This window comes from Zalophus californianus, chromosome 1 (genome assembly GCF_009762305.2).
Source record: "Zalophus californianus isolate mZalCal1 chromosome 1, mZalCal1.pri.v2, whole genome shotgun sequence".
NCBI lineage: Eukaryota > Metazoa > Chordata > Mammalia > Carnivora > Otariidae > Zalophus > Zalophus californianus.
Window position 1 is genome coordinate 20,343,399 of NC_045595.1, and position 23,581 is coordinate 20,366,979.

At 56.1% G+C, this 23,581-nt stretch overlaps 1 protein-coding gene across 4 annotated transcripts in view; it reads left to right on the plus strand.

The window, feature by feature from the left end:
• Nucleotides 1-21,243, plus strand: part of TEX264 (testis expressed 264, ER-phagy receptor) — a 30,103-nt gene extending 8,860 nt beyond the window's left edge. For all 4 annotated transcript variants that reach the window (XM_027586932.1, XM_027586931.2, XM_027586933.2 and 1 more), the window contains exons 4-6: nt 3,905-4,126; nt 17,099-17,267; nt 20,654-21,243. In XM_027586932.1, the coding sequence (XP_027442733.1) occupies nt 3,905-4,126; nt 17,099-17,267; nt 20,654-20,946 (684 nt within the window). In that variant the 3' untranslated portion in view covers nt 20,947-21,243. The remainder of the gene's footprint in view (nt 1-3,904; nt 4,127-17,098; nt 17,268-20,653) is intronic.
• The last annotated feature ends 2,338 nt before the right edge of the window (nt 21,244-23,581 follow it).

A 23,581-nucleotide genomic window follows, 5' to 3' on the forward strand; every position in this document is an offset into this window, starting at 1 on the left:
CAGGTACCAGCTCTTGTTAGGATTATGCTTGGGGGTGAAAAGAAGACGACCTTGAAAGACTTCTAAGTGAGAGTTCCCAGAAAGTCCCCATTGGAGGGGGCATCCTGCTTACTCCCCTCCCCTCCAGCCTGAAATATGGGTCCTGTCCTCTGGCACTGCTGTCTGTGTCACCCATATCCTGACTAGTGCCAGACCAGCTTTTGCCTTTGGATACCACCTGCTTGGGGAATTTTGTGGGGCTTGGTGTGTTGACCTGCAGCACCCCAAAGGTTAAATGAACCCACTGTTCACACTCCAGTAATGAACAGCTGCAGCTGCTCTGTTCCCCCTCAGGGGTACCAGTGCCAGTGAAGGGCACTGTCCCTACATGTCCCCTTACCTTGGGCAGCTTTGGGCTGGGTATGCTGGCCAGGAGGAGTCGAGGCAGCTCGCTGGGCCTGGGATCGGCAGGCATTGCAGCTGTCTTCATCAGATGTTGCAGGTCCTAGACTGGCCATTTCTACTGAGCCCAACATCTGGGTTTGGTCTGGACCAACTGACACCATTTTTCCTTCCTGGATCCTGGAAGATACCAGTCTTGTCCAGTTTCTAGACTCAGTGAAGTCTTAGCCAGGCAGGGACTCTCTTTTCACCATGGCCTCACCAACAGGGTCAACCTGGCACTATGAGACCTCTCTGGTAGGAGCACTGGGGCGGGGCCAGCTTGTACCCAGAAGCTTTAGGTTCCAAGCAAACTGCCTTCTTCTCACATGCCAGGACTCCAGAGGCCTCACAGCTCTCGTTCTGGGCACAGGTACCTAGAGAAATGACTGATATAGGGAGGAAAGAGAGCAAGCAGATGGAACTGGGAAGCCCAGGTTGACCTCCTATGGTCAGGCCCAAATAGAGGCATTGCATTGAACTAAGGTGGTTGGAGTTTCTAGCTATGAGGACACTCCTTTGTCTTCTAGGCCCTTGACCTCAGTGGGCCATTCTCCTGGAGGTGGGCATGGGCTCACCAGGGAGCCCAGGGAAGCCTTCCCCTGCTCCTGACCAGCCTTGCCCCTCCCCAGCTGGTCTTCAGGCCTATTCCATCTCCTTGCTGGTGCCTGGTTCAGCTGCTGAACTCCAGCAGCTCCTGCTGGTACAGGGCTGCTTAGAATGTAGTGGGCTTGCTGAGTAACTTCCTAGGCTGCCCTTTAGCTACTGGCCAGGGCAGAATGGGGCAGGAGGTATCCTCACTCGTGGAATTGAGGGGTTGCTCAGGCAGAAAGGTGGGGCCGGAGGCTGATACACCTCCAGGATCTCAGGAGTCCTGTCTCCTTATTAGCTTCTTTTTCCCTTCCCTGTGATGGGAGTTCCTCTTTCGAGATAGAGGAAGAAGAGGTTTGCTCATGTGCAGGGCCCATGTGTGCATGTACAGGCATTCATGTGCTGTTGCTTAGCATACCCCAAGAACTTCATGTGTGCACAGGGTCCTGGACCTTTCTGCCTAGAAGCCTGGAGTGGTGGGGAGAGACGGAAGGACCATCAGTTACTGTGCAGCACAAGGCCTGCTCCTTCGGGTCGGCATTTGGGATCAGAGAGGAAGGGCTGCTTGGCAGGGACCATCAGAAGGCTTTGAGGAGGAGGGTTTAGCTGAGTCTTGAAGGATGGGCAGGAGTTTCCCAGGCAGAAGGGACTCTGGAGTAGGGTGAAGAAGGACATTCCAGGCAGAGGAATTAGCTTACGCAAAGGCAGGAAGCATGGGAGGACGTGGCATGTTTGGGGAGCTGCAAATAGTTCCGTGTGGGCGTGTGCAGGGTTGTGGTGGGAGAGGAGGTTGGCAACGTGGGCTGGGCCTGAACCTGGATCTGTCCCTCCCTCTGCCACTCAGATACTCAGTGGACACCTGCCCACCTGGGTTCTGGCCCTTGCTGGGGCCTGGGGATGCAAAAAAAGTGCTAGGCAAGTGTGTGGATAAATCCAGGCAGTATCGTATGGACCACTTAAGACAATGTTGCATGCTGGGCTTGAGAGTTTCATCCTAGAGCAGAATTGGGAGCCACTGAAAAGTTATAAGCAGGGTCATCACGGGTGTTGTGGTGCTTTTTGCGGGTCAGTGAGGATGTTGGGCTTGGGAGCTCCATAAAGGCTGCTGAAGTGATCCCTGAAAAGACCCAATCCCAGGTAGGCCAAAGATGATCAGTCAGGTGGCTTTCCATCCATTTCTCCATCATAAGTTGCTGGGGTCAGGATCATGGTGACTGGCATTGCCTCAGGCACTCTCCCTCTGTCAGCAGGAGGCCCTGGCAGCGCCTCCTGTCCCGAGCCTTGGGCGTGGATGGAGCAGCTGCACCATCTACAGACGAGAGATGGTACTGCACTTGGCTCCAGTGCCTCTGCCTGGGTGGGGTGGGAGGGGTGTCAGGCCAGTGAAGTGACTGCTACCAGGTGGAGTTGATGGAGGCAAGAGTTTACAGCAAAATGTTGGGGGGTGAGGTGACAGACACTGAGCTACCCTGAAAGGCTCCCCAGGAGGGTGCTTGAGCCTGAAGCATGGGCAGGGAGGAGCTACGTGTTCAGAGGTTGGGTGAATGGGCATTGCAGGCCAAGAGCCACTTACTGGGCCGTGTCATAGCTGCTAATAACCGACAACATTTACAGCACTTGCTGAGTTCTGTACCAGGCTGAGCCCTCATATGGAGTATCTCATTCAATACGTCAATTCTGTAAGGAACTTGCGCTCCAAGAAATGAAGGGACTTATCCAGAGTTTACACCCAGTCCTGCCTTTCTCCAGAAGTTGTGGTCCTGACCGCTGCATCATAGTGCCTGCCAGTAAAGCCCTGAGCTAGGCTTAATGACATAGGATGCAAGGGGGCCCTAGCTGCAGAGAGCTGAGAGTGACCCCCAGGGACTGCACAGAAGTGAGAACCTGGAGTCGATGCATGAGTCCCAGGCAAAGTGAGACTCCAAGGACAGAGCTGGGCTGGGCTGAGAAACCCCTAGGGGATTGTTGACAGGGCTTGGAAAGAGAGGACAGAAGCAAGAACAGGTAAAAATGACTTCATGGTGCTGGGAAGGTATGCCAAGAGAAGCAACTGGAGGTAGAGGGAGTTTGAATTTAAGGGTCAGTGGGCCCCAGGTAGTGGGAGAAAGGGACCTTCAAGTTGAGGGAAATCCAGGATTGACGGCACAAGGTCTGTGATGAGTGTCTTAGATTCAGGATCAGATACCCCTGGGGGTATCAGGGGCTGGTGTAGATTCAGGTGGCAGGAGATGAGACAACTTGGGTCCCCTTGATGCCAGAAGGAGAGATGAGTGCTGGGCCTTGCAGGCCTGGGGCCAGGCCTAGGAAGTGTTAGAGACTCACATGGAGCCCCGCCCGCCTTGAGTTTATGGGATCCGGGAGGGTGAGGGCAGCTAGGGAGGGGATCAGAGTGCAGTTACATACAGGTACTGGGGGCCCAGGGAGACTTGGAGGGGAACCAGCAGTCTCCACCTGAGCCAGAAGGGACTTGGCAAGTGTGTCAGGGCTTGGGATGGGGCACGGGTTGGAGAGGAGGTCTAGAGGCTCTGGTGATTGTGGCTGGCCCAGCCTGAGGGACTGGGGAAGAGGATCTCAGTTTCATCAGCAATCCACAGTTCAGTGTGGTCCCGCTTCCCGACCAGTGCTTCCTGCACCCCGTTCACAGCACAGGGCCTGGCATATTTGTTGGAGGCATAAAGGAAGGGATGGATGAGTCCTGCAGCAGGATGCCAGAGGCTGGGGCCACGGATCAGTTCCAGAAAGAAAATACTCTTCTCCATCGTGGTATCTGGGGCTGTGGCCTGTTGGAGCTGGTGGTTCTGCCAGGCCTGAGCTGGCACAGAACCCAGGTGGCAAGAGTTCTGAGAGCCCTCTTCCTTTGCCCAACCCTGACACCCCTGCTCTTCCTCCCTAGGTACCCCCTGAGAAGTGCCGCTGTGCGGTGGGCAGCATTCTGAGTGAGGGTGAGGAGTCACCCTCCCCTGAGCTCATCCAACTCTACCAGAAATTTGGCTTCAAGGTGTTCTCCTTCCCAGCACCCAGCCATGTGGTGACAACCACCTTCCCCTACACCTCCACCCTGTCCATCTGGCTGGCTACCCGCCGTGTCCATCCTGCTCTGGATACCTACATCAAGGTGAGAGACAGGCCTAGTGTATGTGTGTGTTGGAGGATAGCCAGTCCTTTGGGTGGGAGACAGGGAGGACTGCCTAGGCTGGGAGGAAAAGCTGCCTTTGGGAGGGCAATACCCTGGGGCCTTCATGGAGCAGATGCCTATAGAGCTAGGAAGATGGGCAGAGGCTGCTGGCATCTATCCCAAATGCCCAAGACCTTGTGGGTGCCAGAGCATCTACTAGGAGCATAGGGAGCTTGTTCAGAAACCTAGCCTGGTCAGTTCAACTCTGGCTTGGACCAGAGCCATTTTTAGTTCTCCACCTCCACTCCAGGCTCATATGGATGGACAGGTCCACCCTGACCCTTTCCTGCTGGAGGCCCACAAAGCAAGAGCCCTGAGGCTTCCAGTGGCTGGCAGGCCCCAGATGTTGATGTTTTGCCCCGGGCCTGGCGCCTGCATGGGCTTATACAGCAGCCCTTTCTCCTTTAGTTCCTGACCTGGTCATTGGCAATGCTGGCAGACTGGCCTACCTGGAGGAAGGAAGAGAGCCAACCACCAGGAGATCTGATCGGGGGTCTCTGTGTCCACAGAGATTTTTTTTTAATTTTTCCCTGTTGCACATCCCTCCTCCTCCAGAACATTTTGTTGTGATCTGGCCAGCCTTACCCCTTACATTTTGTAAACTTGGGTTCTAGGAAATGACCCAGTTGGGCTTGAAAGCAATTGTATATTCATCCATTCAGCTTGAATTTATTGAATGTCTATGTGCCATGTACTGTGCTGGACACAGTGTGAAATGTTGGTATATGAGATACACATTTACAGCAAATGGTAGAGGCAGGTAATAAATGTCAGACAAGGGGCTCCTGGCTGGCTCAGTCAGTAGAGCATGCAACTCTTGATCTCAGGCATGTGAGTTTGAGCCCCACATTGGGTGTAGAGATAACTTAAAAATAAAATCTTTAAAAAAAATGTCAGACAAAAATGGGATATGTGCTAGAAAAGAATGGTGAGGAAGGTCAGGGGACCAACTTGGATAGAGTGGTCAGGGACAGCCTCTTGGAGGAGATAACCTCTCAGGTGGAATCCTGAAAGAGCCGTTGGAGAAGGGGGTAAGAAGAGCGGAGTGGGAGCATGGGTTTGACCTAAAGATGGTGGAAAGTCAGGTTCCTTGCCAGCCAGGAAAGGAACACGTGATCTGAGTCTCTTAGCCACACGTGTACAAGACAGGTGCTCTCATCCTGCGCAGGGTGGGACCAGACCCCAGATCCCTGGGGCCAGTGGAGGTGCTTAGGAGGCTGTCAGGATTTCTACAGGAATGGTGGTTTTTTGGACTGGGCCAGTGGCTATAGAGATGCAGAAAAGGTGGGAATTTACAGTCTATTTTGGAGGCAGAACTGATGGACTGGTGCATGGATTGGATTGGATTGGATGTTGTGGAGGGACTGGGAGGGCAACCAGCTCTGTAGACTGTGTAGTGGGATGCTGCCTGAGAAACAAACAGGAGAAGAAAGCAGGAATTTGAATTTGGTGGATTCGAAGGAACCTGATGGCTCTCCAGAGCAGCCTGGGGGAAAGGACGAGGCCTCGGTGGTAGAAATGGGAGCTCAGACAGGTGTTGGTTAAGGAGGTGAAAAGAGCTTGGTGTCAGGGCTGGGGAATGAATAACTGGGTCACCAGCTGTGGCCTTGGTGGTCAAGGACAGGAAGGGAAGAAACAGGACAGCTATTGCTGTGGTAGGGCAGGGGCATGGGGCGAATAGAGGTGGAGTTCCTTTGTGAGCTGGACGGTGGCAGCCAGAAGGGTGCTGAGGAGGAGGTGCTTCCCCGGGGGGGGGGGAGTCGGGCAGAGGCTGAGGGTGAGGTGAGGCAGGAGCTGGGGTAGCTGGCTGGCGGTAAGGGCAGGAAGGCGGACATTGGTGCCTGAGGCCCGCTCAGCGTGCGTCCTGAGGGGGGCCTCAACTGTTTCACCCAAGAAAGGCTGCTGGGCAGTGTCTCCAGTCCTGTTGGTGCCATCTTCGACCTCAGGATTGGAGGGGCACCCCCGGGAAGAGACTTTCTGGGTTCCAGACCTCAGAACAGGACATGTGGCATGTGGTGTGGTGGCGAGCAGCTCAGCCACCAAAGCCTTTTCCTGGCTTCAGGGGTTTATTTTTAGACACCTTTGTCCAAATTTCCCGGCCCCTGACAGCTTCACAAGTTGCCTGGTTTTGACGTCACTTCTTTGATGAAAGCCCTTCCTCCTTCCTCCTCCTCCCGTGGGAGCCTGTCAGCTGTGCTCTGGGCTTGATTCTCCTGGGGTGGGGGCTGGAAGGGGGCTACCATTCTCTTTCCTGCCTTCAATGAGAAAGCCAGGGGTACAAGAGAGAGCAAAGGGCTTGGATGTCTGTGAGGCACGCTGCTGTGGACTCAGCCACCAGCTGGGAGAGTGAGGGAGATGCCAGGCTGCCCACAGTAGAGGCATAGCCCAGGGTGCTCTGTTGGTTTCTTTAGGCAGAGGTCATCTCTGCCCCTGTGTTTAGCCTGATCTTATGTTCTGGGGAGCATACCACGTGAAACAAGGAAGGGGCTGAGCCTGCAGTGGACAGGGGGGGTGGCCCTGTGCCTCTCTCAGCCTGGAAAACAGAGAAGAGAACATAAAGCGCTCTCCCACACCTGCCCACTTCCCCCCTGCCCTGGGACCAGAGAAAAGAGGCTGCTAATGAGCCTGTGGGCTCTTCTGACTCTCCCAACTCTGACAGCTGGCTGCCTCTGTGTGTGTGTGTGTGTGTGTGTGTGTGTGTGTGTGTGTGTGTGTGTGTGTGTGTGTGTGTGGTGTGTGTGTGTGTGTATTCGTATGCGCACCCTTCTTTTTCTCCACTTCTCTGCCTTCTCTCTGGATCTGAGTCTGGGTCTGCTGTGGAGGTGTTTCAGATGGAATGACGGCAACCATCGACTTTCTGATTCAGGAGGGGTGAGGGGTAAGGGAGACCAGTAGCCCTGCTGCCAGAAGGATGGGAGGGAGGGCTTGGTAGGCTGGGGCAGGGGGCAGGGGTGAATGGTCTCAGAGCTTTGGGTGAGGGAGGTGGAGAGTAGCTGCTGTCCTGGCAGCTGCAAATGTGCCTGAGACTGGGGCAGAATTGACTTCATGGGACAGAAAGGTCCTCTGGGTCACCATAAGGAACCCAAAGAGAAGCATTTGTCACGTTTCTGTGGGGATTCTAGAATGATGTATAGATCCCAGCTTTGTGATCTGGCCAGCCTTACCCAGCTTGGCAGCCTGGCAAGCTGAGCCATAAGGGCTAGAACTCTGCCGTTCTTCACATAAACCACCAGGGGGCTCCAGGCAGAGCAATCTGGGACAGCTTCTGTGTGAGGGGATGCCTGGGTACCATGTGGCTATCATTTTCTGTGGAAGATGCCCCAGCTTTGTCAGGCTGCTCCACCAGAGTCCAAGGAGGTGGAGTCCTTGGACAGGAGGAGATCACCCCCCTGAGCCCCAGGAAGGAGAGGTCTTCTGGCAGCTGCAGGAGGGAACTGAGCTTCCTTCAAATTGTAGGGCCACAAAGGAGATGGGGCCCAGGCAGGTGTCAGCTCAGAACAATAGGCAAAGGCCCCAGAATTCACTGCAGGATAGAACCAGTCTTAATGAGTGTCCAGGGAAGCCTTGGGGCACCTAGAGCAGACTGGGACTGAGTGAGAGGTCTGGGGATCCTTTGTGTGTGAGAGGCCCCTGAGCTCAATCCCTGGCTCACAGCTATCTATAGCACTTGGCGGGGAGGTCATTGAGAGTGTTAGACTGCCCAGCCAAGCCCCCCGTACGTGACTTCCTCTCAACAGGATCCCTAATCTTCATAAACCCTTTACCCCAGGGTCTCTGCTTTCCATGATTTTTCAGTGGAGGGTCCTTGTGATGGTTGGCTATCTTCTCCTGAATTTAGGGAGACACAGGGCATTGTCCATGTGGAAGCTGGTTGGCTGGGAAGTGCAGGCAGGCCTTGGGGGTCAGATACTGGCTCTTCCTCCATAGAATTGTGGAGAAGCTGGGGGAAATGGGGGCAGGGTGGATATAGTGAGCTGCTTGGTTGGAGGGGGTAGTCTTGGTGGTAAAGGTCTGGGACAGCTGGGTTGATGGGGTTGTCTTACTAGGGGGTTTAAAGTGGGCAAGAACCCCAGATCATAGTTCTCAGACCTCTCTGGGGCAGGAGCCTAAGGCTATGCTGAGGTGCCCCGGTGGCTTGGCTGCCAGGCGTGAGGGGTTGCACTTGGACCCTTACTTGCTTTAACTGGACTAGCTCTGCCTCTGAGTTTTAATAAACCAGATGACCTTGTGAGCTTTTATTTGGAGGAGGACATCTGAGATTTATAGTGGTTTGAGACCTCTGTCCTCAGAGAAGTACCCAGCTGGGCAGATGCCCCCTCCACCCCTGGCCAACTGCATGTCTGTTGCAGATCTTGAGGACACTGTGTGTGGCAGCTGCAGTGTGAGTGGAGCTGGGAGGCACCAGGGCTCATCCCATGTGTAGGCAAGGGGCAGGGCCCCCAGAAGAGGCAGTTGTTTCTGGGGGAGCATGACTGACTGGGAGTTGGACCTGAAGGGAGCCCTGCAGTTCTCCCTGGGGTGGTGGCGACTGAACTCTCGAGTGGTAGATGATCAGATGGTGTTGTCATAGGGCAGCCAGCTGGGGACTCAGCAAGGTGCCTGCGGGAGTGAATCAGCCTCTTGAGCTGTGGGAGTCTGTTGCTTCCTCCCAGCAGCATGGTCAGAGCCTGGGGTCCTGTCCAGTGGCTCAGAATCTTCTGTATGTGTTTCCCCTTAACCTGCCTGGGTAACTTTGAGGGAGTCAGTGGGGGAGGGGATTTGAGCTCACTCTGGGCCTAGAACACCAGTGGGGAGCAATATGGCCCTGGCAGTGGGATTCCAGGTGAGGATGCTCTGGTGGGATGTGAAATCTGGGGTCATCTCTCTCTCTGTGCCCATCATCTTTGCTGAGTAAACATGGGAGGGTTTGGAACTTTATTTTTCATAAGGAAGGCCCCCTGGCAGCACCTCAGCTCAGTTGTTTACTCAGCAGTTATTTACTGAGCCCTCTTTTATGCAGCATTGTTCAGGGGATGGGGGAAGCAGTTAGAAGGCAATCATAGAGTCATAATCAAAGCCCACATTCCCATCATTTTACAAATGGGGAGACGGAGGCCTGCGGAGGGGAGGTTACCCAAGGTCAGTGGATGAAGCTGTGGCTGAGTCCAGACTGGGTGCCCTGGGCTGAGGATCATTCTGATGGCTGTATGCTTTTTGGCAGTTTGCCACCGTCCATGAGTGGGGTTGGGCCCAAGAGGTTCGGGACCTGTCATGAATTTGGGATACACTTGGGATGGTCCCCAGGGTGGGCCTGGGATGACAGCACGGTGGGCCAGCATCTCATTGACCCTGTGTCTATAGGCCTGGTGGGCAGAGTCAGGGCTGAAGCTGCTGGTCTGGGATTCAGCTTGGGGAGCCAGAAGCAAAGGGCAGGAAGAGCCTCGCTGTCCATTTACTCAGCACGTGCCCATTAAGGGAGACATTGGTGGTTGCTCTGGGCACAGGAAGCAGCTGCTGCAGGTGCCTTACTGGGGCTTCACGGCCAGCTCACTTGCCAGTGCTGCCACCTGCTAATTGGCCTGTCCCAGCTCAGGGAGGAGAGCACTCTCAGCAGTGCCGGGACCTGGGGCTGACTGACAGGCCCCCAGAATTCTTTCCTCACCATTTCCCCCAGCCATAGGGTCTAGCCATGCCCAGGCAGAGTGGGGTGGGGGTTGGGTAATGGATTCACCAGGGAAGGCAAAGCAACCTTTGGAAGGTGGTGGCATTTGGGCTCAGCCTTGAAGAAAGGATAGCATGCATTCTCCAGGTGAAAAGGCAGGTCAGGCAGAGTCAGTGATTTGGGTGTGGTTTTTATGTACATTGTGACTGGAGTGCAGGGGAGGAGCAAGAGTTCGGACCTAAGAGATGAAGCCGGGTCCCGTGGCATGCTCTAGGGAGTGAGCCACTGATGGCGCCTGAGCAGATGAATGATTGCTTCAGGTTGGGCTTTGGAATAGGACTTTAGCACAGGGAGATGGGGAGGGAGAGCTGGAGGCCATGGAGCTGAGCTCCGAATGACTTTCTACTCCCAGATACCCTCAAGCCAAGAGAAGGCCCCCACCTTACCAGGGCTTGGCTTCCCTTACTCCCCTTAGGGAGCTGCCCCTGGATGCTGAGGTGTGGGGATACCCAAAGGAGGCTGGGTCTCTCCCCACTGCCAGCCGAGGCCCTGGAACCTGTTCCTCAGTCTCTCTGGCTTCACCTCTCCCCACTCTTATACCTCAGGACTGGAAGCACAAAGCCAGCCTTTGCTGGGGCGGGCGTGGGAGCCACCACTCTGGAAATACCAGCTCACATGTGGTAGCTTGGCAGCCCTGCAGGACCCTGGGGGCTGAGGCTTGTCTGGATGGTACTGTGGGGTTGGGCCATCACCAATCCAGAGGGAGCCTTCTTCCCCAGGCAGATGGGAATTACCGAGGAAGAATTCTGTTGCTCTTCTCCGGAAAGCTTGGGATTCCAGGAACGAGGGAAGGGGGCGGGATTTTGAGGAGGGGGCTTTCCCTCCAGAGCAGAAAACTCTGCCCTTTAGTGGAGCCCTCAGATAAGGAGACTGGTTATACAGACCGGAAACCTAAGGCTCCGGGGGAAGGGCTTTCCTGGGGGGGGGGGTGCCGGGAGTGGCTAGGCAGAGGGCAGAACTCAGAGGTACCAGTTGGAGATGAGAAATTCAGGGCTGCCGCTGCCTCACCTACCTCCTCTCCTTCCCCCTCTCCTCTTCCTCACTTGCCCACCTGTCCTTCCTCTTGGGCACTTCCTGATGCCTCTGGCTCCCAGGTGCTAGGCTTCATGGTTCCATCTGCACTGAGCAGCCTTCCTGCTGCTGGATAATCAATCAGTAGCATTCTCATCAGCCTGTGAATGGGACAGGGCTCAAGGTCCTTGACTGCACAGATGCTGCAGAGAATGGCTGGATCTTGGAGAGAGGTGGGCTGTGGAGCCTACCATGGTAGCAGCAGCATCTGGGAGTCTGGCTCCCCTCCCAGATTTGTAAGGGAGAGTGGGGGATCCCAGGGCCAAGCCCCCAAGTCTCCCATAGGGCACTCACCCTCAGACTCCCCACACCCTGGTCCTGCTCCACAAGGGCCCAAGAAGGCCAGAGTGGGACTGAGCTAGGGTTGGGCCCTAGCGAGGGGAAAGGCTGGGCTTGGCTGCAAGATCAGGGGCTTCCTGGTCCAGATAGGTACCAGGGTGCTTAAGGGTCTGGGTCCCCTGTGCCTGCTTAGAGGGAATCACCCTCCCTTGCTCCTCAGTGCCCCAGCCCACCCTGATCTGATGGCTGCTGAGGCCCCTTCTCGAGCTGCCCAGGAAGCCAGGGCCTGGGTGCACAGGAATATGAGCAGAGGTGTAAATTGCATGGCAAGCTGTCAGCTCTGAGGTGAAAATGAAAAGTCTTGAGGCAGGGGTGCCAGCAGGCACAGCAGGCTGGGGTGTTGGGCACGGCGCCCTGCTTCCCCACCCCCCTCTCCCTCACACCTTCCCCTTTTTGCAGTCTTCCCCAGCCTCCCGCCCAGGCCTGGCTCCAATGCCATCCCCTCCCCTGCCGTTTGAGGAGCTCCCCCATAGACCCGACCCCAAGAGAGCCTTCATCTGTTGCTTCCGTTATATTTTCTAACTGGCTTACTGGTGCACAGAAAACTGGGCTCTGCTTTTTTTGTTAAATTTGCGATCTTAACATTCGTGGTAATTTCTCCAATTGATTCCTTTTAGGTTTTTCAAGTATATAATTATCTTTCAGTGATGGTGTTTTTATTCACCTTTTCCAGTTTCTCACTTCTTTTAGGATCATCTGTTCCAATCTCTTTATTTTACAATTGGGGATATTGAAACTCAAGGAGAAGCTACCTATTTGTCAACGGCGAGGCTCTGGGCTCCTGCCCGAGCTCTCTCTGCCACTTCTGTGCCCTCACTTCCCTCCGAGGCAGCCCCATCTCTCTTCTTGTTTCCTTTGCCCATCATTTTCATAGCTTTGGCCCCTACTGCTACAAGGCGGAGGGTGCTCACCAGCCCTCGCAGGCTCTCCCTGCTGGCATGGCAAGGCCCCCAGAGCTGTCTCTCCTGCTGTCACCTCCCGCCCCACAGACAGGTTTAGGTTCTGGGCCAGAGGCTGTTGGGAGGCCCAGTGGGGATGAGAGGCAGCCAGGGAGAGGGAAGTTGACGGAAGTTCCTGGGCAGAATAATAACAGTGTGCCACATTCTGGCTGCAGCAGTGCCTGCTGCGCCCTCCCCCGTCACTTTGCACGTGCGAAGCAGACCAGTCGCCTAAAGGGCCTCCAGGGTCTGAGCCCCCACTTGCAGGGAGTGCTGTGTGCAGGCGGGTGCATGTTGGTGTCTGTGTAATTAAAAATGAGCACGCCTCACTTCACCCAGTGAGGAGATGCCGCCACCTCGGGTGGGATGCAACAGCTGTTTGCTGGCTGTGTGGCTGCCCAACTGTCCAGCCTGGTGTGGAGGGATGGGCAGGACTGGGTAGCCCAGGGTGAACAGGGAGGCCAGGGCCTCTCACGCCAGTGAGGCAGGAGGTTACAGGGCCGTGATTGGGTAGAGACAACAGAGCAGAACTCATCTTTTTCTGGGGCTCAAGTGGAGGTGGGGGATGTGCGACCCAACCCTTGGCCTGCACCCATTGCCTCATCCTTTTGGGGATTTGAGGCCACCTAGCACCGAGCAGACCCAGCCTCTGAGGAGCCTGGGAGTAGGATCCACCCTCAGTCTCCACCTGGACCTGACCTTTTCTGCCCCACAACCCTTCCCCACCCCTAGCCAAAGCCAGGCTATGGGTTGGTTGGTGCCCAAAGGGGAGTGGTTCAGATCTTCTCTCTCCCCCCTCCTCCCTTCCCCTGATGCAGTATGAACTCCCCGGGGAAGCACTGTGGGTGCTGTGGGGAAACCTTGGCCATCTAAGCCTCTGTAGGAGTCCGGAACTGTGTGGGCCAAATTTGTGCCCCTCACCCAGGAATGAGCTCAGCCTGAGGTGAGAAGAGAATGTGTGGTGTGTTCCCAAGGTAGCTGAGGCAGTGGCCCCATGGCAGCCTGTGTATACCGCCCCTTCCCTGGTGTGCCAGCACTCCTGGTGGGGCAGGGGGGAGCCCATGTCAGCGCAGTAGGGGTATTGGGGGAAGTGCTGCTGACTGAGGTCCCCTGGAAATCCCTGCATTGTGGGTGGTGTTCCAAGTCCCCCTCTTGTTTCTGCGGTGGAAAGCAAGCCTTGGAGATGTCTTTGAGTGACTAGAACTCCTGAATCCAGTTTCTAGCAGTTCCTGGTGGCACCTTAGCAAGGTGACTTCTTCCTATTAGGTGGGGAGGATTTGGGATGTCTGCATTCCTCCTTCCTTGGAGAGAGACCTTGTGGTCCCCTTGATTCTGTGTGGGAGTGAGTTGCTCTGGGTTGTGGCTTCATCAGATGGCCAGTAGCTTCAGTGGCCAGAGCAGGCTCCCCTGTCCTGGTGATGCTTCCTGGAGCCTCTGGCTGTCTGGGCTCTGGGAGGGGGTGTGCCCAGGGCTGGAAGGATGCCAGGCCCATTCAGGCCCCTTTTCCCAGCAGTACCAGCCCAGTGTGGCATTGACTTGGTGTCCTTGGCCCTTGGCAGTCTGTTCTGCCCAGGGCTCCCTGGGGCTAGCTGAGGGAGAGGCAGCTGGTGTTGCCTTCCTCCAATGATTTTCCAATATTTATCAGCTCACCGACATGCAGCCCAGGCCACAGCTCCTGCTGTGTAGCGAGGACCCGAGAGCTGGCCCATGGTTACCCTCTCTTCCCTCAGTGTCTGTACCTGGCTGGGAGGGAAAGGTCTTGTCCTCTCCCTGATCATTTAGGGCCAGGGTTTATGGCTAGTCTTGTCCCTCCTCCCCTGTCCCAGTCCCCATTGGGCTCATTATTGCTCTGGGGGCAGAACAGGGAGGGGGTCTTGAGAGGCCCCGGGGACAACTATAAACCCCTCTCTTGCCTGTCAGCTTGAGTTGGAAGTTTGCACCTTTGCCTTCTTCCTGTTCCTCTCCTTTGCCCCGAGTCTGAATTTTGACAGGATCTGGCATGTGTTAAAATGATTTGAGGCTAAGCCGTCAATGAGATTTTTAATTAGCTCCATGCCTCCCTCCACTGGGGAGAGCCAGGGGCCCGCAGGTGGTAGGGGTAGGACCAGGCTGGGCTTGGGTGGGAGGCTGCTCCTCCAGGGGCCTGGGGGCAGGCTTGGGCGGCTGGCACTCCCTGTGTGGGATGCTGCAAGGAGGGAGAGCTAGGCAGGGAAGGAAGGGCTGTGTAGCCAGGCCAGTTTTCTCTCTCTCCTCTATCTCCCCGTTCCTCTATTCTCCCCGATGGCTTTGAGATGAAGGCGAAGGCAAGGATGGAGGATGCAGTTTCCATGGCAACAGGGCTGTCCACAGCCAGGCAACTTCAGAGCCGGGCTCTCTGGAGGAGGCAGATGCGCAGAGCAGCCGCAGAGCTGCCTCCCGCCTGCCAATGAGGGGGCTGGCAGAGCAGGTGGTAAGGGTAGCTGCCTGGTACTGCCCACCCTGATGCCCAGCCTACAGCAGAGAGTGAAAAGAGGACTACTCCCTCTTATCATCCCTGTTACTTCCAGAAGGGAAGCTTCAGGCAGGTGGCTTGAGTGTTGACAAGGGTTGGGGTAGGGTTCCACTGTCCCTGGAATTTCTTGGTGGTCATAGGTTCTGGTTCCTGGGAGTATCCCCCAAAACCAAATGTCTATAGCCCTTGAGAGTTGGGCCACCAGGTTGATGACCACTTAACAGATTTCCTCTGGACCTTTGGAATGCCCAGAGAGAGCATGGATGTGTTGGTGAAAACCATGCCCTGATTAGGTTTGGGGGCCTTTTTCTTCCCTCTAGCTACCAGGGAAGGACCTGGATCTTCTTCAGGGAGCCCCCTGACCCTGGGCTTGGTGACATGGCTCAGTTCACTGAATGGGGCTCAGGTTTGGCAGATGCTCGCTCCCAAGTGCTGGCCGTAGAGTAGCCCCAGAGCCTGGCAGCTCCTGTTTCCTGACACCGTGTTCTTGTTCCTGAGGACCAGGGCTGGGTGAGTGTGTGGGCAGCTGGAGAAGCAGAGGCAGCCGTCAGTGTGTGCAGAGATGGGAGGGGCTGGGCATGTGGACTCATGAGGTGGCACAAAGAACACCCAGGTTGGCAGAAAAATCCTGGACTCAAGCTATTAAAAATAATGACTTTCCTTCACTGATCCTGGGGTGTCAGGGGTGGGGTGTCCTCTCTGTGTTTGAGCACATGAAGCCTTAGGGTGCAGGGCCTTGCTTGGGTTACCCATGCAGTAAGGCTAGCTGAGCTGCAGCTAGATTTTGGCCAGGCCGTCCACCTCCCCTATGGGCTCCTAGACAAACCCTGTCCCCCAATGGCTGCTGAACACCCTGGCTCATAAAACTTACGGGCTCACCTTTCTTCTTGTCTTTCTGGGGGGGGGTTCATTTTTTACTCCTCTTCACTGCTTTAATTGGAAGGGGTTCCTCAATCCTAATGTTGGCCAGGCAGGCAGACAAGTGGAGTCCTAGAGTGGCTTCTCCCTACCAGGTGATAAGTCTTTCATTACTGCTAAGTGGAAGGCTCATTTCAGAGCTCCTGGTGAGAGCCGGGCGGGTGCTATAAATAGTCGTGTTGTGAAGGTTGGCGGGTGAGCAGTGACAGGGCAGGGGCCTCACAGTCATCTTAGTAGGTAATTGCGCTCCATTGCAGGAAAGGGGGGCAGGCTGGGGAGCAATATGCTCTTGACCCCTGTTCTGATTGTTCTTGCTTGCCTTGATGCAGCTCTGGCATGCATCTGTGCACCATTCCACACACACTGGGGGAGGGGAGCTTTGGGTTCTGGGTCCAGGCAGAGGGGAGTGCTTGTCTCAGAACTCGGGGCCCTATAAACTGGTACTTCGGCCCACTGGGGAGTCAGGATAATGTCCAGGGCTAGTTCTACTTGTCCTGCCTACCCCTCTAGCCTAGGGTCTGCCTCTTCCCCCTTGGCCGAAATAGTGTGCAGGTGCTAAACGAGGTTGGAACCAACCACATCTGATAGTCCTGAAGGCTGGCATAGACCTGAACTAGGAGGGAATGGGAGTGGAAGAGGGGTTTTGCTGGCCTGGAGCCCCTGTCTAGGGTTTGTCAGTAACATGTCTGCAAGGCCAGGGGCTGGAGGCCTAAGGGTCAGGGGCCCTGGCCTTTCCTGAGATCTTGGGGTCAGTCAGTATTGTCCAGGGTGGAAGGAAGTCACAGCCAGGGGATCCTGAGATGGGAAGACTAGCAGGTCAGAATTTGGCTTGGCTTGGCTTGGGTGCCTGGGGCTGTAGTACATGGGGTCCCTGTCCCTGGGGTAGTCGGGTGCTAAGCATCATGGCTCCTTGAGACTAGTGCTTTTTGGAACAGCCTTTTGGTTGCAGACGTATAGATAGGTTGGTTTACTGGTGCCAGGGGCAGTGCCAGTCCCCTGGATTCTTTTTTTTTTTTTTTAAGATTTTATTTATTTATTAGAAACAGCATGAGAGGGGAGAGGGTCAGAGGGAGAAGCAGGCTCCCTGCCGAGCCAGGAGCCCGATGTGGGACTCGATCCCAGGACTCCGGGATCATGACCTGAGCTGAAGGCAGTCACTCAACTGAGCCACCCAGGCGCCCCCCGGATTCTTTTATCACCTGTCCTGGGGTGTTGTCTGAAGGACTGGTGGGTCCTTAAATTACTGCCTCCTGGAGTATGGGGCCCTGCCGTTAGGGTGCTTTGTGTGTGCTTCCCTCAGCAAGGGTTTGGTACTTGGGGGAGATTGAGGCAACAGGTGGAGCCAGTCCTCTGGGAGGGAATGAATAATAGATAATAGTTCCCAGGGCCTCTTAGGGACAAGTGGGTCAGAAGCCCTGTAGGGCTCATTCCACCTTCTGCCACTTTCTGACAAGGAGCGGAAGCTGTGTGCCCACCCTCGGCTGGAGATCTACCAGCAAGACCAGATCTATTTCATGTGCCCACTGGCACGGCAGGGAGACTTCTATGTGCCTGAGGTGAAGGAGACAGAACGGAAAAGCCGGGGGCCTGCGGAGGCCAGTGACACCCAGATGGATGGCACAGGTATGGAGGGTGGGGGCCTGTGTGGAGCCTATCCCTGGACATGGGGGGCATGGTAGAGGAGGCTCCTCTCTGGCTGGGCTGGCACTGTGGGTATCCAGGCTAAGATTGGCAGAGGTGGAGGAAGACCTGCCTACCCCAGGACCCACATGAGAATTGCCTGTTTCTAGATACGTGGATCCATGCAGATTGGGTTCACATATGTTAGCCCTGGCAAAGATAAAGACACGGATACAAAGACCCTGCCTGAATTCCCTCCAGATGCAACGGGGAGTGCCCTTGGAAACAGATGCTCATGGGGGGGGGGGGCTGCTCAAGAGAGGCATCGCTTGGGTGGGGCTCATCAGGAAGTAAGATTGGCACTGGATCTGGAAGGTAAAGAGGAGAACAGGGTGTTCCCAGGACAGAGCCCTACCCAGAGGCAGCTGCTTTCTCCCTGCTGAAGAACAACCAGAGAGCATGCAGGGGGGCGGCCAGGAGGTCAGTGCCCTGCCCCTTCCACCCCAGCCAGCCTTCATCCTCCAGGTCCAGGCCAGCTGGTAATTTGCCTGCTCTCAATCCACCTCCCTGCCATCACCTCTTGTGACCCCGGGCTGTCCCCAGGAGCAAGGGGGCCTGCTGCTGGAGCCTTGTGTGATGGTGGCGGTCTATGACCTGTGGGAGTGATCCACTCCCCCCAGTGGACAGCTGGGAGGAGAGCTGCTGTCCCTCCTTCTTTGGGAGACTTCCTCTGTCCAACCAATCTCCAATAGCCAAGGTCACCCTAGAGAGGCGTATGTTGTGGTGGGGGGTAGGGGTACTGAGAGGCAGTCTCTACTCCCTAGAGGCCGTGTCCAACACAGTTAACTTCATCTGCTGTTTAATTACCTCCATGGGGCACTGTTCCCACCCGCCTGGTAATGCCCGGCAGACATTCCTTCGGTGAGCACAAGACATGGCACAAGGTCAGCAAGCCCAGGCAGTCTCCAGGGCAGGAAGGGAGAGTGTCTTGACCTTCCTTTGACCTCCCTCTGCTGCCTACACCCCAGTCCTTGGCCCACCCACCCAGCTTCTCTCCCAAACACCGCCTGCCAGGGGTGTTGAAGGACTGCTTGGCACCTGCTACAGCTGGCTGCAGCAGGCCTCCCACGCCCCCAGCGCCTTGGCCTGTCTTCCCCACTAGCCTGCCCGCCCACTTCCTGGGGTGCGGCGGGGGTTAGGGGTCTGCCCACCTCTGACAGGGTCTGCCCTGACACCCAGGAAGGACTCTGAGTGTGCCTGCCAGGTGCATGCCATTTGCACGGCAGTGTGTGCTGGGCGCCTGGCTGCCCAGGGCTTGGCCTGCCCCTGACTGCCTCCCCACTAGGTCCCCCACTTGGGCTAGGAGGTGAAAGGGGGTGATTAGCTAGCTGCCTTATGCCTGTTATTACATTGATGTATTATTTAGCTCCAGAGAGGCAATGAATATTTGATCTCCTTGCACTGGCTGTGGGCAGTGGAGGAGGGAGAGACTGGGGTGAAGGTGGCAGCTTCATTCTCTGCCCCAGCAGCCCTGGAGACTTAGGTGCTGCCCTTCCTTGCCTGGCCTTTTCTGCCCTGGGACACATGCCCAAGACTCTGGAACTTCCTCTGGTGCAGACCTTGGTGGGACTGGAGGGATGCCATTTCCCTGCCTTGGACTCATTTGCCAGAAGTGTCCACATGTCCCCACAGGGGCTGGCCTCATATTAGCATACTGGGGGCCAGCCTGAAGGGGCATCCCTGGGCTCCATCCTCTGATCATTCCTAGCCTAGGAACTGGGAGAGGGAGGAGTCAGCCTCCTGGCAAGCAGGCAGGTTCCCATACCCAGGTCCCAAGAGAGCCATTGGGTAGGTGGGCTGGTGGAACATGACAGTTTAATGGGGCCTGGGAGCCCCATTTTATTTGCTCCTTTCAGACCTGCAGCCCCTGGGGCACTGATTATCCCCATTTAAGGAGTGAATAAGGGGCTGGAGTCCTGCCCCAGAGTCAGAAGGAACCACCCATAACTCAGGGTAAAGTTCAGGCTCACTCTTGGCTGCCTCTATTCTGGGAGCCATGACTGGGGCCCCAGCAAGAAGAGGGCCCTGGGCCAGTAGGCTGGCACTTCCAGAGCCTACCTCACCTCTGCCAGTAGACCCAAGGGGCATCTTCTCGGGGCCAAGGGAACTGGAGGAGCAGACCCCAAATCCCCCCCCCCACACTTATTTTAGTCCCCATCTGAGGTGCAGTGAAGTTCCAGGCCAAGTCCAAATGCCAAGCAGTCCCCAGCTGCTCCTGGCTCAGGGCTGCATCACCATGGAGACAGGATCTGGGCAAGTTGGCCCATCCCTCACCTCTGATGTTTGACAGCTGCCCCTCTCCCTCTCACACAGAAGGGAGGCATATCAGCCTTCTCTCAATCTGGATTCCTACACAGTGGGCCTGAGCTCTTTGTCCCTCCCTGTCCCCCTCCCCCAACTGTTGTCAGTGCCTCTGATCTGGGGAGATGAATTGAGGGGTTGCTCCTGAACAGGGCAAATGAAGTGTCTACTTGCCTGGAGGACGTGTTAGGGTGGGAGGAACAGACTGGGAGGGATCTGGACCCTCAGCCCTGTCTCAGGGCTTTCCAGCTGCCAGCAGAGTGCTCTCATGGTCCCCTTCTGCTGCTTTGTGGCTCAGGAACCACCAGTAATGGTTGGGGATAATTAAGGGCTCCTCTGGGGTGACCCAGGCATAGGGGAAGAAAGCCCTTAAAATGCTTTATCCTAGTACCCTCCTTCCTTGCAACTGGTTTCTCCAGACTTCTCCATCCCACTTCTCCCTGCCCTAGCTGCCTCCTCAAATCAGGGCTCAATGGGGGCCAGAGGCTGAGGCCAGCTGCCTTCCTGGATATGGCTGTTCCTTGGGGAGCCCCACACGGGGGAGGGGGACAAGAGAGTAGGCCTCCTGGTCCATTCACCTGTCCTCATGCCTTATGGGCACTGTCTATAGCTGGCCTTGGACAAACCTCTCTCCAAGCCTGAAATGAGGTGTGGAGGAGGGGACATTACTTGAATCTCTTTGTTCTACCCTCAGCTCCTCACCTCAGGGCTGAGTGGTCCTTAATGGACTGTTGGGGGTGGGGAGCATCAGGCTTTGTGGGAGTGCAGGGAGCTGTGAGGCTAACTCGGGGGGAGGGAGAGGAGTGCACAGCAGGCTGCCCTCCCTCCCTCCCCCTCCCTTTGCCCTGTGCACGCAGCTCTGGTCAGGGCAGAGGGCAGCTAGAATGGGCCCCCTGAGCTAGGGCCCACTCTGTTATTCATGAGCACACTGTGCACGCTGGTTCCTGAGCAAGTGGCGGGGTGTCCGCCCTCTCCCTGGAAGGGGGCCTGGGGTCCTGGCTAACATGTGTTCCCTCTTCCTGGCCCAGGAGCTGATACGACGAGTGACACGAGTTCTGTGAGCCTGGACGTGGGTCCTGGCAGCCGGGAGACTTCAGCTGCCACACTGTCCCCTGGGGTGAGCAGCCGTGGCTGGGACGACGGCGACACCCGCAGTGAGCACAGCTATGGCGAGTCAGGCGCCAGCGGCTCATCCTTCGAGGAGCTGGACCTGGAAGGCGAGGGGCCCCTGGGGGAGCCAAGGCTGAGCCCTGAGGCTGAGCCCCTTGGGGCTTCCAAGTGGCCCCGGGAACCTATTACTCCAGAGAAGGGTGAGGAGTAGCCCTAGGCCTGCACCCTCCTGGGATGCATTTGCCAAGGAACTGAGCAGACTCTCCAGTCCTCTTCCTCCTTCACCTCTCAGGCCCAGGCTGGGGCCAAGGGTCTCGGGGGGACCTGATTTCCACTGCCCCGGGCCCTAGCTAAGCCTTCTTACTGCCCTCTCGGCTCCCAGGGCCAAAGGAGCCAGGGACTGTATTCTGCACCCAGACCCCGGGGCTTTCGCCCCTCTGACATGTTTTTTCAGATTCACATTGGAGCTTCCAGGACTCAGAATAAAGCAACTGATTTTCTCGTTTCACCTGGATTTGGGCTGTGCATTTGTGTGTGTTTCACCTCAAGGAGCCCTGTGCAGATAGGCCGGGAGTGGGCAGGAGTACCCCCAGCCTGAGGGGAGGAGGAAGTATGGCAAGGTACTCTGGGGTGAGCGGAGGAAAGCGGTATTGAAAGCCCTCCACTCCCGGCTTTGTGGCCCCAGGTGACGCCTGCTCATCCATTGCAGCAGCCCCAGAGGCTCCCCCAGGCTGCTGGGCAACAGGCAGAGCAGGTCAAGGGGAGAGCGAGCCCAGCATGCGGTGCCCTTCAGGGCTCAGGAGTGGGGAGCTCACAGCCTGCCTTTGCTTCCAAGGGATGCCTTTGTGTCTGCGGTTTGAGTGTGGCTGGGCTTATGCTGGTATCTGCTCAGCAGGTGAGGCGGTCGCTGCTTGCCTGCCCTTGTCTGTGTACCTGGGGGTGTACACGCACATACATGCATACATACCTTTGGCTCCGTGTGTGTAACCATGGATGCATCTGCTCATGGTTGGAAGCTGGGCCCAAGCAGACAGTAGGTTATGGTTGGGGCTGGGTATGGCTGTATTTGTGCAGATGGCTACGTGGTTATGTGCACGTGATGCTGTTAACTGTATGTGGCGGTACTAAAGGGGTGTGAGACTGGCTAGCTAGGAGCATCACTCTGGGGGCTTTGTCCATATACAGCTATATGTGTGTAGCTGTGTGTCTGTGTACAGCTGTATTGTGTGTTCATGTGTAAAGCTGTGTACTTTTCTGTGTGTCCACATGTAAAGCTATAGGGAGTTCAGCTGTGTCTGTGAGTTTAGCTGTGTGTAGACACGTCCATATGTATGGCTGTATGTATGTGACTTTGTGTCCATGAATACAGTTGTGTGTCTGCATGCAAAACTATGTGTTACTGCTGCAGCTGTGTGTGAGGTTGCACGTACGTCTCTGTGTGTGGCCATGTCCATATGTGCAGCTCTGTAAGGCTGGGTGGCTGTCTTTGTGTGCACAGCTAGGAGTGGTGGCTGCATAGCTGGGTGCATAACTGCAGTTCCGCGCGCTACACAGGACTGTGTAGCCCACTTGCTGTGGGCCGGGTAATGGGCCTCTGGGACTGGTGCTGTGTTTAAAGCCCTGGGTGTTTTGTGAGGCTATCTTAGTGAGTGGGCCGGGATTGCTATGCGGCTCCTCTCACCTCAGCACCCTGCTGCTATCAACCCTTCTGCTCCAAGGGCCCAGCTCATCACTCACCTGCCCCAGGCAGCAGTTGCTTTGAACTAGCCAGAGCTGGAAGACGGTGTATCTGTCTCTCCAGCCTTGTCTGACAACTCTGAACCCTCGTCCTGCTGTCACCTCACCTCCCATTAGCAGTGGAGTTTGGGTTTGTTTGGGTTTGATGTGTTTGTCTGTTTCACAGCTGTGCTTTTCCCAGCACAGTGGGGCATTGAGTTTCTGTGTCCAGAGAAAAAGCCTGTCCTTCCTTGGTGACACCCCTCCCCCTTAACTGCAACACGCACATGTAGGTGTATGTGCCAGAGGGACCTGGGCTTGGCATGTGCTCATTAGCATGTGTCTGAGCTAGCTTTGTACTGACACCTGTGGAAGAAAGGGCAGTGCCGGGGGAGCATGTGTAGGGATGCTGTGCGCCTTAGCACCTGGTGTGTGTACAGGCTCTGAGGCTAAACCTGGGTGCAGGCCCCCTCTCCAAACCCTTCAGCACATTTGGATGCTGCAGTTTATCCACCACCTTCTACCCAGGGGCATCCTCCATTCCTCTGCAGGAGAGAAGAAGAGTCAAGAGCATCTTCTCAGAGCTGTCCTCCCTCTGCTTGGGCTCCAGCTCCCATTCCCTCCTACGCAGCAGCCAGTTTCAGGAGACTCTTCTTCACCCCCCCCATGCCAGCCCCAGCATGTGCCTTAGGGTTGACCCTAGTCCCTGGCCCTGCAGCACCCCCCCCCACATACACCCCAGGTTGATATCTCTTTGCCATAAATGCCTTTTGTATGTGAGGGTAGGGATTAGTGAGGTTGGAGGAGGAGGAGGTCAGGGGAGAGTGTGGGGGGGGGAGGTGGGTAGCAGCTTTAAAGGTCGTCTGCAGGAAGAGGAGGCCCCGTCCTCCTCTGACCACCCCCCCCCATCTCTTCCTCCTAGTGACTCAGGCCCCAGCTCTCACATGGGGCCAAAGATACGTGCCCCTACCCCAAGCCTGGCATGTGGACTGAGCTGCAGTCTGTGGATGAAGAGAATGGATGTGAGGACGGGGACAGACTTGGCGCAGCAGGCTAAGCTCTCTACCTATCTCCCACGTGCCCCCTTAACCTATCTCCAAATGGCATCTTGCAACCCTCAAGTTAGCCCC